Raw genomic sequence first — 17580 nt, 5'->3', positions numbered from 1 at the left:
GATTGGATCAAATGTATACAATTTTATAGGTACCCCAGATGTAGCAGATTAGCAGTAGCCCTCTATGGATGGGATTATATTCACATGGTAACCTGAAGCAATTCCAGCAATTGCAAGTGCTCCTCTATAATTTCTTTTTTTCCATTCAGCTCAGCCATGTTGGAGTTTTTCTACCCTGAGAATGTTACATACCAAATTACCTACTGGATTTTAACCAACTCTGTGTAATCTGTATCCACACGTCTTGTTTTTTCTTTTCTTTTTCCTGACCACTGCTACTCGCTGTATTTAGTCACCTAGCATATGTATGAAGAATTGTAGCACTTCCAGAATTGTGAAAATAGGAATTTGTTGTTGTCGTACAACTTCTTCTGCCTACGTTCAGTGCACATTATCAGGAGAAAGAACATAAAATCAATCAGAAAAGAGTGCACCTGAAGGGGCTGAGTTATAAAACAGTTATAAATCTACTTTATATTACCTGCGCTTGCATCCGCATCCGCCAATACGCTACCAATTCCTGACAGGCTGTAAAGTCAGTCATCATTTAACGGTAGATAAATGTGATAATTATATAACCCATGTGTGATGCAAACATTATGTTCATAGACCTTTAGAAACTCCTCCCTTCCGTGTTAATTTAATCATGTCTGGATGTGATCATTTTAACACAATAGAGGTAGGTTAAAAAGTTATAATGCAGGTCACACAGGGAAATCAATCCTGTCCTAACTGGGCTAAAGATGCTTGGTTTCTAAAGTTTGCTTCTTTAGCTTTGCACTGGATCTGTAAGGCGAATGTTCTCACACTGGAAGAAATTTCACCATGTAGCTGAACAGTACTGTTATCGGTGCAGCCATCCTGGACAACCAAAATGCCTTTTTTTTTTCTTTCTTTTTGTAGTGTTGTTTGGTATTACTCCATCCCTCTAGGCTCCGCCTTCCAAACTTTGAGGACTGAATTCGAGAAAGCTGGAAGTGACGTGGATGAACACTCACTGATTTGAATTTGAAGGAATATTCTGATAATTAGGAGTGCATAGCTTAATAGCTCTAGTGCAAATCTAAAAAAAAAATAAAATAAAATAAAATAAAACAAAAACGGCAAACCTCGGACACCAAGCATGTCTTAGATAATTATATTTGGGGTAGATATGTTTGGTTTGTTTTTTTACCAAGAAAAAAAAAATTTGTTCATCGACATGGATCAGAGAATGCAATCATTGCTTCTCACTGGCTTCATTGTTTTCTGTTAGCCATGTAGATTGTATAGATGTCGATTTGATTGAGGTTTCTATTTATCTTCTAAGTGTAGTAAGGTAGGTAAGGTAAGGTTTTCTCTTAGACTGTGACTTACCCCATATTCATTACAGGAGAACACAATCCCCTGAGTCTGAAGGAAGGAACACATGCAGTGATAGTAAAGATGATGGGAAGATGGATGATAGCAGTGAGACAGCATGGAAGACAAAGACACACAGGCTAAATCCATTACAACCATGTAAAAGCCATGCAAACTCTGTACATTCGTGTCCAAAATTATTGGCACCTTTTATAGAGAATGGGCAAACACTGCAGACGCGATAAGACTAAATTGACGTCAATATCGACAGAACCTACCTTCGATTCTTTCATGTGGCACAAAATGATTGGCACTAAATTATTATAAGCTATAATTGTTGCACTCTGTGCAAGGCAGGAATACACCCTGGATAGGACGCCAGTCCATTGCAGGGCACCATGCATGCATGTTTACCCCGGGGGGAGCAATTTAGAGTAGTCAATCCACCTACCACCATTTTTTGGGAGGTGGAAAGAAACAGGAGAACTCGAAGGAAACCCACACAGATGCAGATGGGAGAAGATGTGAAATTCCCCACAGGCAGTAACCCAATCTCAGGGACCGTGAATTTCCTGCATCACCATGCCACCCAAAACACTCATCTGAACTACAATTAGAAGCATGTATTGCAGTCAAATAAGACCGAAATAGAACTTTTCTAGGTCTGTTAAGCACCAAGATATTTCAACGCAAATCCTAATTACCTCTGCAAGGAGGTTAAGACTTGACTATAGATGAAGATTTACAGCACACTGACCCCAAAACATACATAAAGTCCCTGCGATCTTCCCTGCCAACTCCTGTTAATTGAATCAACCATTCAAAATAGCTTTCAGTGGGTTGGCTTCAAGGCAGAATTCTTTTTTCACATCGGCAATCAGCAGTATTTCTAAGTTATTAGCTTTTACAAGCTGCTTGACATGGAAGGCTTGTCTAGAAATGCTTCATTAATGTCAGGCTTTATCTCTTCCCCTGTTCCTCTGCTCTCGCCTTTACTAAAAACCTTTTGTTTTATTTCAAGATTTCTCTACTTCTCAGTCTTCCCGGATGCTTGAAACCCCTTAAGCGGTTGTCAGCAATCTGTCAGTTATAAGAAACGAAATCTTCTACGTTGCCCCCAAGTGTACCAAACACTAAGTAGCATCTAATTTATCCCTAAGAGCTAAAGATGGATTGATTTATAATCCCAACCAGAAGAGGATGGTTTTCCTTGCCACTTCTAGGATGTTCATGAGGAACCTTGCTCTACATCCAGATTTCTGTAAAGCTGCTTTTGTGACCATGTTTATCAGGAAAAGTTTTATAAAATAAAAGCATTGCAGAGATAAAGACTAGGAAATATTCCAGCGTCAGTCACCGTTCACTAACAGAACACATGGGCGTTGAGATAATTTAATTAAAAATGGCCACACTCGTGCAGATTTCCTGCTTTCTGAAGAGCTCTGATGGACAGAGAAGGACGTGTAATTAATTTCTTTAACTGCATCGTAGTCCTGATTATTTAAGTGGTCATTACAAACAGTGCATGAAGAGCCTTTAGCAGGGTGATTACTCCGAACTAGACGTCTTGACCCACCTGACGCTGCAGGACTGAGGCTCTTTGCTGTGCTTATGGAACCATGAGGTTTGGGCTCGCCGACTCTCTCCACCCGTGATAACACCGTCTTTATCCTGGTCCAGACTCTGGAAGATTGCACGCGCTCGGTCTCGCTCTTTAGCCGTAAGCAAACGCACCAGGGAGTTCTGGGGACAAAACCGTAAATCAGTACAAAATTTCAATCTCAAAGCTATTATTATGCTATGGAATTTCACTAGAAATTAGAAATTCTTATACAAAGGTGATTTTTTTTTAAAAAAAGAATAAAAAATCGTATGCATACACAGCATCTAGACTTGTATTGCGGTTCGGTAGTACTGATAACAGAGTAGCGTGTAATATGCAAATGAGCCTCTAGCGAAGCAAAATATTTTATTTTCAATAAATCATGAATCTAATCAAAACTAATCGATGACTATTCAATGACAGGGTGGTGTGATGAAGCAAGGCTAATATTATCACCCTGAAGTCGATTATTTTCCTACAACAGCACACCCCAAAGCATTTTATTCCTCTTCTACCACAGCAGTTTGCCAAACATTACCAAAACTTTTTGTCCATTTATAGTTACCTTTACTGTTCTACTGTAGGACGTCGACGGAACAAGTTAGTTCCTGTTCTGACTTACATTATTGCAGTTCTATGATCACTGATTAATAAGGACAAATACATGTTTTGTATCTTGTTTATTTATTTATTTTATTTTATTTTATTTATCATGTATTTATTTATTTTAATATATAATATCCACACTGTGGTGTATTCGATTTAAATACATTTTCTTGGGATGTACTGAAAGCCTGTTTCTAAAAGGCACAAGCTGCCACTGTAAGCAGCAGATGGGTAATTAACAGCCGTAGCAAGAATAAAATATGTGCGTAGCAATAATTGTATCATTTCGTTTCATCAAAACTGTTTCAGCTTCTCTAAATCTAGGCAGAGGGGTTTAATATTTTAAAACACTTATTTATTATTAAAAACGGTCTATTTATTAATCACGCTGGTTCTAGTGTATAAAATGCAGAGCTTTATTGACATTGACTCTACTGCAGGAAGTAAGCCTCATTAACAATTTGAATTGATGTTTCACTGTTTATTGGAGGTGTGGACTTTTGCTTAACAGTTTTAGTGTAGGAGGTGTGGCCTCTGGATCGGTCCCAGTGAGGGAGGCGGGGCCTTTGTTCCAGTCCGTCACAATGAAGGAGGCCTTGCTGTCAGTTCCAGTCAGTTCCAGTCAGTCACAATAAAGGAGGCCTTGCTGTCAGGGTAAAAGTAAAGGAGGTGTGGCTTCTGTGCATGTCAGTCACAGTGAAGGAGGTGTGGCCTCTGTGTCTGTCAGTCACAGTGAAGGAGGTGTGGCCATTGTTTCTGTCATTAACATTGAAGCAGGTGTGGCCTCTGTGTCTGTCAGTCACAGTGAAGGAGGCGTGGCCTCTGTGCTTATCTGTTTTTAATGGAGGGACGTCGCATCAGTGCATGTCTGTCTCAGTGAAGGAGGCATGGCCTCTGTGCTTGTCAGTTCTACTAAAGGAGGCATGGCTTATATGCCACATGTTCTAGAAGTACCGATGTCACAGCTTTTCTTCCTCTAACATAGTCAGCTTTTACTCATGTTTGATTAAATACAGAGCTTTAATAAACATCTGCACACACAAACACAAGCTGAGCCTCCCATACCTCTGTCCGAAATTTCTGCAGTACGGACAGCGACTCGTGATACAGGAAATCTGACCACTCTATCTGTCCCTTCTTCTCTGGGTCAAGAGCAGCGAACTGGGCCAGCACCTCCTCCTCCTGATCGTCCGTCAGATCCTTCTCAAACAGCTGCTTGGACACGAAGTGCCTGTACTGAAGGAGCTCGTCTGAGACAAGACAGGATTCTGCAACATAGGAGCAGAGTACTGAACCTAAGCCATCATCAATCCTGGCGCAGAGACACAGAGCTAATTAGTATATACACTGTGATGAATGAACTGATGTTTTTAATAAAACCACCATCTGGGGTAAACGCTTAACGTCAGCATTGCACAGCTGAGGACGAAAAGGTCATGACTAGATGTGTGTGTGTGCGTGTGTGTGTGAGTGTGTTTACCTGGGATGATCTTGCACTGCTTGAATGTTTCCATCAGGCTGTACATCTCTTCTTCAGTAAGGAGCAAGTTCACGTTGTCCTGAAAAGAAATTAACATTAGCGTAGATATTGGATTCATGACACCGTTGAGTGCTATTATGTCTACCGTTTTTATTTTGATCTTTTTTTTATTCATTTATGTCTACAGTTTTGGATGACGGCTCATGTTGTACACACACATTTCATCAAAGTCATCCTTTAAAAACTGAAACATATTGGCCATGTCCCAACTTCATGTCGAAAACGAGCAATATGGGAAAACCTTTTTGGATGGGCTAATTAGCTTGCTTAGTGATTAGTCACTCACACTAACATCCACTAGAAATCTACAAGACTTGACGTGCTTTTCTTCTACAGAGTCCTCTTAATACACTTTTGGGCTAATTAACAAGCTCTTGAGAGGTTCAAGTGAGCAGTGAAGAGACAACGGTTTCTTCTGGGTTGAAGTAGAGCAGGAAAAGACACAGTGCTCTGGCTTGGAGTTGAAAACTTACGGTGGCACGGTGTCAAAACTCCGCTAACATAAAGAGGAAATACATCCGCCAGAAACGTTTGAATTTACTCCAAACAACCCTGCACACAAGACCTCTGAATCAAAGAGGCTTTGTTTAATCGCTTTTGCAGTGTGGGTGCACAAAGGGGTGAGGAAGAGATTGTAAAGTTGACTGATTCTGACATTTTTGTCTTGTTTTGATTCCCTTTTTATCACAGAATTCAAAGTAAGGAATTAAAAAGACTTTGGGATATGCTGTTATAGGAAAACAATGAAAGACAGGGTGGTGTGATGTGTCCTGAAACGGTGTAGAGTTATTGTTAACACCCAAATTTGATCATTTCCCAATGCAGGAGTGTTTTATTCGTCGTTTTCAGCGATTTTCCAGCAATTACAATTTATTTATTTTTTTTTTTTTTATAAATGTCATACTTTTAATCCATTTGTAGTTACATGTAATGTTGTTGAACATCCACAAAACAGTATCATTCCTATTATTACTTACGTTCTAGAATCTATAGACGGTTGTTCCCTCACCAGTCTTTTTTATTAGTTTTAAAACAATAACACAGCTTGTCCTGTTACTGATAAACCTCTGTCTGTCCGTCTGTTTCTACTCCGTCCTGAAGACTTTCGCAAGGTGGAAAACCTAAAGTTACAGCTTTACCTGATTGACTCCTTTTAAAAAATGTTAAATAATTGTCTCCTTACAGAAAACATCACCACATCAACCATTATTTATATGTGTTTCTCTGCTAAAAATAACAGCACTTTAAAAAAAAAAAAAATCAATATATGTGGCACATCAGCCATAGAAGACCCTGTGAATGCGTTGTTACTATAGAAAGGATAACATACTGAATTAGAACAAGTGCATTAATATAATCCTGTGATTTGCAGCTGTACTATTGTCAGAGCTGCTGTTCTAGAAATGTAAATCAACACCTTCTGACCAATCAGATTCATGAGGTATAAATCAGAGTCGTATTCAAAGGTTTGTGAATTCGTAGGGGTGCCAATAATTGTTGCGCACCTATATTCAACAAAGATTTTTTTTTTTATAAGCATGTGTTGTGTTGGCAATTGTTTGATATCCATGAGAGCAGAGTACTTTTTGAACAAACGATCAAAAGGTTAAAGAATAAAGACAATTTTCACAGAGTTCTTTGCTCATATTTACCAAGGGTGCCAATATTAGTGGAGGGCACTGTATGTATATATATATATATATATATATATATATATATATATATATATATATATATATATATATATATATATATATACAAGCTGTTTCACAGTAACTGGTCTCATGAATAGAAAACACATTACTCTCATTGATATTAACACATGAACCAAATTCTGAAGATTAATGTAAGATTTCTTAACTTATTGAAAGGTTTGTGTAACGGATAATGATGAACTTTTCTTTTAAAAGCACAAGGGATTTTTCTTAAGCCTTTGTTACGTCTCGCTATTCTTCCTTTCTTTCTCTCACTGTGTGAAAGAAGTGGGTGAGACGAACAGAAGATGAAGAGAGGATAATAATCACACTGATTAATTGGACTCTTAAAAAGGCCTGATGAGTTCGTGGTTCCTGAAGGAGGAAGCTCTCAAGATCAAATGCAGCCAGGTCTCTTTGATATCAAAAGCTGCTCATCCTCAGAAAGACCTCTTACTTCGCCTTTCTAATAGACCCTTTTAAAGGCTGTTAGCGCCGGGGGCGACTGAGAGGCACAGTTTATCTGTTCTATTTTAACAATAGTGCACAACCGATGGAGCGGGTACTGAGCATGGGGAGATGTTTTAAACCCCTTAAAAACACCACGTTTTACTAATATGAAGTTTATCAGGTATGTTCTTATCGACAATGAAAAATGCATGTGAGGAAGACTTTCTATATGAGTTACCAGTTAAAGGAAAAATGATGTAAATGGTGTTTGGACAGAATCGTTTCAATTTATGGCTTTGTGTTTGTTTCAGTTTGAAATGATCTTTATAATAAACATCAATCCGTTTTTAATCAATGATAAAATAAAATAAAAAGTGATCTTTTTTTAAATGATGGTAAATTAAGTAAGAAATTTCTCTTATAGTGCCCTCCACTATTATTGGTAACCTTGGTAAATACGAGCAAATAAGTGCCAACCACGACCCATTTGAATCTTTCTGGCAGAGGCAGTCAGGTATTCATTTAATATCTGTTGAACTTTGATAGAGTCCATGATGCCATGTATCCTAATAAAATGTCCAGGTCCTCTGGCAGAAAAATAGCCCCAAAACATTAAAGATCCACCTCCATATTTAACCTTGGACATGAGGTACTTTTCCATATGGCTACCTCTCTGTATGCGCCAAAACCACCTCTGGTGTTTACTGCCTAAAAGCTCTATTTTGGTTTCATCTGACCATAGAACCCGCTCCCATTTGAAGGTCCAGTAGTGTCTGGCACACTGAAACGCTCGAGTTTGTTTTTGGATGAGAGTAGAGGCTTTTTTCTTGAAACCCTTCCAAACAACTTGTGGTGATGTAAGTGACTTCACATTGTAGTTTTGGAGACTTTCTGACCCCAAGACACAACTAACTTCTGTAATTCTCCAGCTGTGATCCTTGGAGATTTTTTATCCACTTGAACCGTCCTCTTCACAGTGCGTTGAGACGATATAGACACACGTCCAATTCCTGTTTGATTCATAACATTTCCAGTTGACTGGAACTTCTTAATCATTGTCCCGATGGTGGAAATGTTCATTTTCAATGCTTGTGCTATTTTCTTATAGCCACGCCCCATTTTGTGAAGCTCAACAACCTTTTGCTGCATATCACAGCTATATTCCTTGGTCTTACGCATTCTTATGAATGACTAAGGGAATTTTGTGTTACCTCATATTTATACCGCTGTGAAACAGGAAGTCATGGTTGAACAACTTCCTGTTCCTAGTCACCCCGGTGTACTAATTAATTTTTTTAATTTAAATGGGAATATACTACATATATATTTTATCGTATGCATTTTAAGGGGTGCCAAAAGTAAAACAATAAAGTCAATTTTCAAAGCTTTCTTTGCTCATATTTACCAAGTGTTCCAATATTAGTGGAGGGCACTGTATATATATATATATATATATATATATATATATATATATATATATATATATATATATATATATATATATATATATATAAACAAGGAATGGTGGACAAAGTGGCAGTGAAAAATGAGTGTGACCACTTTAACTGTAGCTGCAGTCAGTCAAGTTGCACAAGCAGCTCAATTTATCTTCATTTCCTGCCTCCAAAGCTACAGCGAAGACAAATAACTTCCTCACAACCAGCTTTACACCAGTCTTTATTTCATCTGCATTACTGATGATAATAAACCTATTTTAGAGAGCAAGCTAGGCTAATTAGTTAGGTCTGGTAAGAGTACTGTTACAGTGTAGGTGCTGCTTGAGCCACTTTACATATTAGCATGATTTTTCTACATTAGCACTAAAAGAGTTCTCCAGCTAAGGTTTTCTAAAAATTTATTTTATGGTGTTTCCAACTCTTGGCGTAAAAGAGTTGGCACACTCGTACCCTGACAGTGTCTGGGCACCCACACCAGACTCTAACACAGCTGGTCACTTTACCAAAAAAAAAAAAGCACACACACACACACAAAAATAATAATAATAAAACACACAAATGAGCATTATATAACACATCTGTGACACATGTTCCTGTAAGTTGGTACTATATGAGATTTGCGAATTCTAGTCCTGGCATGTTTGTCTGTTTGATTATTACATTTTCCTCAATGATTTTGTCTATGTTTTGACCTTAGCCCTAGATGTCGAGTAATAAACCCACAGTCACTGCTATGTTAATGTTTTAGGTATATAATATTCCTACTCTTTGTTTACTGTTGCTTCCAGGTTAAAACATGATATATATATATTTTTCCCCCCCACCTGAAAAAATGCTGTCTAATACCAGGAAATGTTTAATGGCTGTAAAATGAGGTACAATGAGGACGAGGTGACGTGTTCAGGACGCTGTATCATGGTTAAATGTGTATTAAAAAGAGCTCACAGCTCGTGATACGGGCAGCTACATCATCAATGACTGGAAAGTGTTTCCTGGGATGCTAACCACCGCCGCAAAATCGATGTGACACCTTGGCTAAAAGTCTTTTCGAACCAATTTTGTGTGTGTTGCAGAGTTTCATCTTTCTGCCATGCTTCTGTCGTTCCTCATTAGCCTGTGGTTCATCTTGACATACGGTGAAGCTCGGCTAATATTAGCTACCGCATAGAGTAATATGGCAAAAAGCATGTGGTGTCTGTCCGAGAACTGTGAGGTGGACAAAATGATAGAAAGTAGGTTCTCTCTCTCCCTCCCTCTCTCCCTCGCTCTCTCTCTCTCTCTCTCACACACACACACACACACACACACACACACAGATTGTTCAGAAGCTAGTATGAAGTGAGAAAACCAGAAGCTGTGAAACAACTCCTCGGAGAAAACATGTGCAAGTCGCAGCAGCCATAATAATTACAAACTGCTGAGAAATGCTGGATCACAGCTGCTAATTTGTGCTTGCAATCCAACCTGTGGAACGTTTAACAACACTAGCTAAGCTAGCCAACCATATAAAGGAAGCATAGTGTTAATACTGTGCTTTAACATTACCTTTCTTGTAGTGCTAGCTATCTAATGTATATTTTAAGTTTGCTAGCAGGCCAACTAATACAGTTTGTATTGTGTCATTTAAACTGGTCGCTAGGTACACTAGAATGTTGGTAACACTATTTTATTCATAAAACCTGTAGCCAAGAACACAAGCAAGATAAATAACATCTACATAAATGGTTCAGATGTGTCATTAAAACCTAGAAGTAGCTTTGCTTGTAAGTTAGCAAACATTAGTTAAACCTTTAGTAGCCATGTTTGTTATCAATGTATCTAAAATTATTAAGTGTCCAACTAGCAGCCAAGTATAATAGTATGCTAGCTAATTAAGTATAATAGTATGCTAGCTAATATTAGAGCTGATATTAGGTTTTCCATGTCATTAGTAGAACTAGTAAGTGTGCTAGCAATGTATTTAACATTAGATAAACATTCATGAAATATTAATTCAAATTTGAATTTGAGCAAGCTGACGTTAAGTAAGATTAAAAGTAAAGAAGTGTGCTAGCAAGACAACTAAGCAGGATATCTAACATTACCAAGTAACTAAACCCAGTGACCATGTCTCCTAGTAAGATAACTAATCTTAAGTAAACAATAAGTAGTAACTAGAAATTGTGGGCAAGTCTGCTAGCAAGATATTTAACTTAGGTAAAATAGTTTAGCATGTAATTAAAACTAATGGTCAAGATATTAACAAGCAAGATATTTACTACTATTAGATCAAATATTTCAGCATCTAATCAAAGCTAGTAGCCAGGTATACTACAGGTAGCTAATATTTGATTATTAATTAGAACTAGCAAGTGTGCTAGCAAGATATTATATCAGATAAAATAGTTTAGCATCTAATTAAAACTAATGGCCATGTATATTAGTAACATTAAAACTAATCTAACATTAGAGCTTATAGGTCAAGCTTGCTAAAGCATAGATAATATTAATTAAAATAACTTAAAATGTCATTAAATCTAAAGAGCAAGTACACTAGCAAGATCAGGTAAACTATATTATCATAGAAATAAAAGAAGTAGCTAAATCAATTAGCAAGATATTTAACATTAAGTAAACATTGTGTTGAGCAATAAAACCCAGGGACCCAGCTTGCTAGCAAGAGTGTTAGCATTAGGAAAACCAGATACGCATGTAACTGAAGCTAGTAGCTGGAGCCATGCTTGCTAGCAAGATAGCTAATATTAAATAAATAAATAAAAAAATTAGTAATTAGAACTAGTAGACAAGTTGTTTGGCATGTAATTACAAATCACGGCCAAGTATGCTACTAAGCTAGCTAATACATGATAAATGGTTTTGTTTCGTGATACTAATAGTCAAGTAATTGGTACTGTACATCAACATGCAACAGATTTCCCTTCTCGTTTACGATTAGCTGGACAAATTTCATTTAAACACTGATCTTGTTTACCAAATAACACTTGGCAAAATCAGGATCTGCTTATTCAAGGGTGTGTACATTTATGAATAAATGTATGGAAGCATGTACACATTACATATGCGCACTTAAATGTGTACGACACACTATTTAAACAACACTTCACACTCTTCACACTCTCTACCAGCTGGCCAATTTCCTTAATCTTCAGTGGGCTGTGAGGCTGAGATAAGCTGTGTGTTTCAATCTGAAGCACGTTGGCACCATCTGACATCCCGCACCACAAATTCAGCTCTAAAAATCTTTAACAGGCAGAGAGGATCAGCCATCACAAGCGTCCAAACACTGCAACATGACAAGATAATCCTCACAAATTTATTTCCTCCTTAACCTTAAAACCCCACACGACCAACAGTTTCAACGAGGAGCTACACACTGCAGTGATTTGTGTGATGAGAATGTTATAGAGGTTTGAGAGGCTGCTGTTAGTGAAACGGTGGATTGGTTTATTTAGGGGAAAAAAAAAATCTTGTTGCTTCATTGTGCAGTGCGTTGGTTGCAGAAGTATTTCTCAACAATTAATTAGTTCTAAATTGGTTCTGGATTAACCAATCACCGTTAGACGTCACATAATTAGTTGAATGAAGTCAACCTGTGTGCTGTGTCACATGATCTCAGTATAAATACACCTGTTCGTGGAAGAACCCAGATGATGTTAGAGAACATACCTAAACAAACAGCTTCTTGAAAATGAGGGCGCTAGCAAAACAAGTTCTGGGATGGTATCAATCAGGGTTTGGTTAAAAAAAAAACATTCTAATCTCTCAAAGCACTATTAAATCCTTTATTAAAAATAGAAAGAATATGGAACAAATGCGGCACTGCAGAGAGGAAGCAAAATATTAGTGACTGAGATAAAGCCACCAGCATGCTTCACTGTGTAGAAATGGAATAGCTCCTTGGTCTTCATGGTACTGTTTGGATAGATATGTTCTGTAAACACACAGTAAAAGGCACAAGCTGTTGGCATTCAGATGATGGTAAAATCCTGTCTAATCTATAATACACTGTGCCCTCAAGCTACAACATCCATCCATCCGTTTTCCATACCACTTATCCTATACAGGTTCACGAGGAATCTGACGCCTATCCCAGGGAACTCAGGGCACAAGGCAGGGGATACCCTGGACAGGGTGCCAACCTATTGCAGTGCACAATCACACACACTACAATCAGCCTACAAAGCATGTCTTTGGACTGGGGGAGGAAACCGGAGTATCCGGAGGAAACCCCTTAAGCAAGGGAAGAACAAGCAAACTCTGCACACACGCAGGGTGGAGGCAGGATTCGAACCCCCAGCCCCAGAGATGCGAGGCAACTGTGGTAATCACTAAGTCTAGTCTAACAAGTGTCCTCAGCTAACTTAGCTAATTATACATATGTGTGTGTAGTGTCCGCGCAGACTTACGCAGTAGTAGCAGCTCCAGCCCGTGGTGGTGTGAGCCGTGTCTCTCATCTCCTGCACAGTGTCAGCGCGCAGGTATCCAATCTCCTTCAGGCAGCCATCATGAAACACCCTCGTACATGTCCGACATGGGAACAGATCGTCCGCCGTCCACACTTCACACACCTCGCACATCTCGTCATTTACTGGCTGTGAAAAAGAGAGATAAAAAAAGACATCAGTCTCACAACCTGCAAGAGCTGCATTAAGTGATAATGGCTTATGTTAGAATTTTAATAGTCTCTAACCACAGGCTAAGAAAAATTGAGCAGTAAAATAACCTGGCACAGTTGTCCGCAGTCTTTTAATTCTGGCCACAAGGGCACAGGGGTGTTTTATATCGGACAAGCCTTTTTAAATTTCATTGTCCCTTCTAGAGCAGTGTATTTGGACTGATTTGTGAAGAAACGGCTCTAGCAGTTGCTGTTAACTTTTCACAATTAGCCTACTTGTAAATTGTCGGTGTTTTTATGGCAGCAAGGCTACTCCTGCTAGACTCCAGGGTGTCTGTCGTTCCATTGTGTAATTTAAAACAACACAACTCTGAAAATTCCATTATCAATATCATAGTGATTTGCAGTGAGGGGTCGCTATATTTGGTGGAGTGTGAATGCGGTTTTGAAGTGCATGAGTAGTCCATAAAGGGGAGGCTTAGTGGTTAAGGCTCTGGGTTACTGATCGGAAGGTCAGGGGCTCAAGCCCCGGCGCTGCCAAGCTATCCCTGCTGGGCCCTTGAGCAAGGCTCTTAACCCTCTCTGCTCCAGGGGGCGCCATATCATAGCTGACCCTGTGCTCTGACCCCAACTTCCTGACATGCTGGGGTATGCGAAGAAAAGAATTTCACTGTGCTGTAACCAATAAAGACCCATTATCATTATCATTATACAACCACTCCCTGGTCCTCTTCAAAATGTTGGTCTGGGGTTCGTTTCAACCCAAACCTTGGTGTGGTCTGCATCGTGTGTGAAAGCTCCTTCTCCTTGTTTGCAGGTATTCATGTATGATGACATGACATGCCAGGCATCCAAAAAGTGCTGTTCGAGTGTTCTTACCAAAGGAAAATAATAATAATAATAATAATAATAATAATAAACCATTAAATGAATGAAATGAAACAAGTTCCTACCATTTTGCAAAACTGTGTGCACAAAAATGACACATGGAATTGTGCAATCAATTCCATATGTTCATGAGTAATTCTAAAAAGATTAAACTCAGAATTTTAATACAAATGAAATCTTGGGATACCACTGCAGATCACCTGTTAAATAAGATATGCAAACTCTTCAGAGTCTCTTCAGAGTTCTAAATTTTTTAACAGTGTAGGTATGACCTAGCATGACCACAGAGATTTTACACTGCCGGTGGGAACCAATTACTCAGCTTTATTAATACTTAATTCTAATAAGTGCCATAATTCCTGCATTGGTCTTCCAATCCAATTGAACGGCCAGAGGGACGTGAATGTAATCAAACACGGTCTTATTTATTAATATCAAAGATTTATAGGGGATATACAGACATGGAGTCAGATTGCAGACAAATCTGGTTATCAGAGGATTATATGTGCTTAAAATGCATTAATCAGACCAGTTAAGGTTAAAAAAAGATCATAGTGTTTCCTGGAAACTAGGAAGAAATAAAAAATAAGCACTTTGGAAAGAGATTGAAGCTGCCATCCTGTAATGTAAGCTCCTTTCTCGGGCCACTGGGTAATAAAACGGAACAGCTGCATTATTTCTACATTTAAAGGAGCTGCGGAGAAGTTTAGTCTGGGGTCGTAAACCTCACATGAACTTGAATTTCCATAATTGAACTTTCATAATTACTCCATTAACCCTCTTCCATTTCTGAGGTTTAAATATAGCAACAATTTCCCTTGTACCGTTAGTGTAGGTGCACCAGAGAAGCTTGCTCGGTATGGCATGAAATCCCATGTCCATGTCCTTGAGAAGCTTTATGAAATGCAATAAAGTAACGTTGTCCTGCAGAACCTCACACATGGTTCCAGTAAATGTGATAAATAATAAAACAACATGCGGTCTGGCTAGTCAAGGACCAGGACCCACTAGCGTTATTTTCTTCCACAGGCTCGGAGCATGTTTTTCTGCAGATATAATTCTAAAATCAGAGATATTTGGTATGATTCTTTTTCCTGCACTGTCCATGCCAGAGCTGCCTGACCGTGTTAATGCCGGGCTAATCAGCATTACAATTAGCCTCCAATAAATCACTCCATGCCCCCTTGTAATCCCAGCAGTTACAATAGTGGATCTGTGCTACATTTCCCATGCAAAACAGTCCATGTATTTAAGATGCCTCGGGAGTTAATCCATCCTTCTACATGCCGATAAACAACATCAAGCCTTTTTCTCAGCAGCACACAGGAGGGCGGGCGAGTATAAAAGGACGTGAGTAGCAGTTGGCCTCCCACGGGTGCCATCAGTGAAACAGAACAGGATCCCAGGTTCTGAATGTGATGAGGAGGTGTGATGAGTTTTTTCTTTCTCAGTCTGGAGGGAGCCAAGCTTCCAAGATTGCCTAGACACCTTTAAAGGCATTCGTTGTGACCTTAGATGAAGTTGTCCTCACTCTTCGAGTTCGTTTGTCCCCAGCAAAAGCCCACCTTCAGTAAGGTGAAAGGAAACATCCTGGCAAAGTCATTATCCAGACTGGAGATGAAAATAGACATCCCCTAGTGAGAGGTGGTGGTCTTTTTTTACCTTAAATATAAAAATGTTAAGGCTCATTATGGCTTCCTGTTAGATTCCAATGCAGAATGTAAGTATAAGGATCAACATAGCATAAAGCTAATTTTAATTAGAAAGTCATCACCACAACTTTTTCTTTTTTAGCATCTGCTTCCTCCATTTGCAATTTCCTGGTGATATTTGGTTGAATTTTGTTTATTTAACAGACTGTCATATCTAGATTTTTTAAAAAAACCCAGTTAGTTTCCATGCTTTCCTGTTGCTTCACACCAATGCTAATATTCCTGCTATTACACCAAACATTCAGTGTCATAATTCGGTCCTTTTGCAATCTGTTTCATAACAAATCCATTCGCTTCCAGCTCTCCAACCGAGTGCTCAACACCTTTATCACAGGTTTCACAAAACCCTCACAGAAAACAGTTGCTAAGTGAGAGGTGCCCCTCTCACCAATCTCCTCTTCTGGTTCTCCACTCAGAGAGCAGCTCGGTAAACAAAGCCACACTGTGGAGAGTTCTCATCCACTACTGTGGAAGTGGTGACCCTGCTGCTGTCAGCCTTAATCAGCTGAATTAATCAGCTCGGATCTGGACGCTGACAGAATTCGTCTCTTCAGCTTTCAGCTTTCTCTCCCATTTTGGGCCCCTTGACAATCCGCCCACCACCGGCCTGGTGCCAAATGCGCCAACGCAGTCACACAAACAGTGACTCCCTCTGCTTCTGAAGAAGAACCCCTTTAAAACTGAGCCAGAATCAACATGCCTAATTCAGAAAGACTGAAGAATTGTAAGTAAACGTACACACACACACACACACACACACACAGACCTCCATTTCACCCACAGTGTAAAATGAGCTTGATAGCTAGATAGATAGAAAGATAGATAGATAGATGCACTTCATTGATTATTGATTGGGAATACCTACTTTGTACTTATAACTACTTACTCCACCTTTGTACTTGCACTATCCATCCATCCATCCATCCATCTTCTATACCGCTTAATCCTTTTCAGGGTCACGGTGAAAACTGGAGCCTATCCCAGGGAGCATGGGGCACACATGCCAGCTTCATAATGACCGACAGTCACAGAATCCGCACCTTCATTTGGACTGACAGGCATTAAGGCACTGACTGCTACAGAGACCACACCTTGTTCACAGTGATTGACAAGCATAGAGGCCACACCTCCTTCACTAGGCACTTCAATATGCACTTTTCCCCCAAATACATTGTTTAAGCCATATAGCCATGTTATACATATTAAGGCTGGTGCAAGCGTGAATTTTCCTTACATAAACTAGGGAATTTTTTATTAATTTAAAAGTGATTTCAGAATGAAGGTCTGATGGACGTTTTGTGCCTTTGAGCAGTGACAGCGGAGTGTGTGGAGAAAGAGAGGTCTCATTTGTAAAGGTGTGATATGAATCACCAGCTCTTGTCAGATACCTCGGCTGTGGACTTTGTGGAGTAGATGACATTTACGCAGGTTAAGAGAGGCACCAGTCTGACCGGAGTGTTTTGTGTGAAAAGGATGAGAGGAAATCTGCGATTGTTGCCATGGTACCCCTTCCAAATCGATAGGGCCTTTGTATGGGTTGTAAAATTGTGGGAACTAAGGTGTTTTATTATCAAAATATGTCCCGATGCAAAGTCATCAATAGAGTTCTCTGTTTAAAAAAATGCCTGGGTTAGCTAGCAAAGCAGTTTTTTTCTATCATTCTAATGAGTGCAA

At 39.1% G+C, this 17580-nt stretch overlaps 1 protein-coding gene across 3 annotated transcripts in view; it reads right to left on the bottom strand.

The window, feature by feature from the left end:
• The window catches only part of phf24 (PHD finger protein 24), a 32936-nt gene that overhangs the window by 2569 nt on the left and 12787 nt on the right, over window positions 1-17580 (bottom strand). For 2 of the 3 annotated variants that reach the window (XM_017488414.3, XM_047160868.2), the window contains exons 3-7: window positions 13098-13283; window positions 5031-5109; window positions 4616-4818; window positions 2918-3084; window positions 1357-1392 (exon numbers count right to left, since the gene is read on the bottom strand). In XM_017488414.3, coding sequence (XP_017343903.1) covers window positions 1357-1392; window positions 2918-3084; window positions 4616-4818; window positions 5031-5109; window positions 13098-13283 — 671 coding nt within the window. The remainder of the gene's footprint in view (window positions 1-1356; window positions 1393-2917; window positions 3085-4615; window positions 4819-5030; window positions 5110-13097; window positions 13284-17580) is intronic. The other variant, XM_017488415.3, reaches the window with a different exon arrangement.

This window comes from Ictalurus punctatus, chromosome 16 (genome assembly GCF_001660625.3).
Source record: "Ictalurus punctatus breed USDA103 chromosome 16, Coco_2.0, whole genome shotgun sequence".
In the NCBI taxonomy this organism is placed as follows: Eukaryota; Metazoa; Chordata; class Actinopteri; order Siluriformes; family Ictaluridae; genus Ictalurus; species Ictalurus punctatus.
The sequence above is the reverse complement of the archived record's forward strand: the minus strand, read 5'-3'. Positions and strand labels throughout refer to the sequence as shown.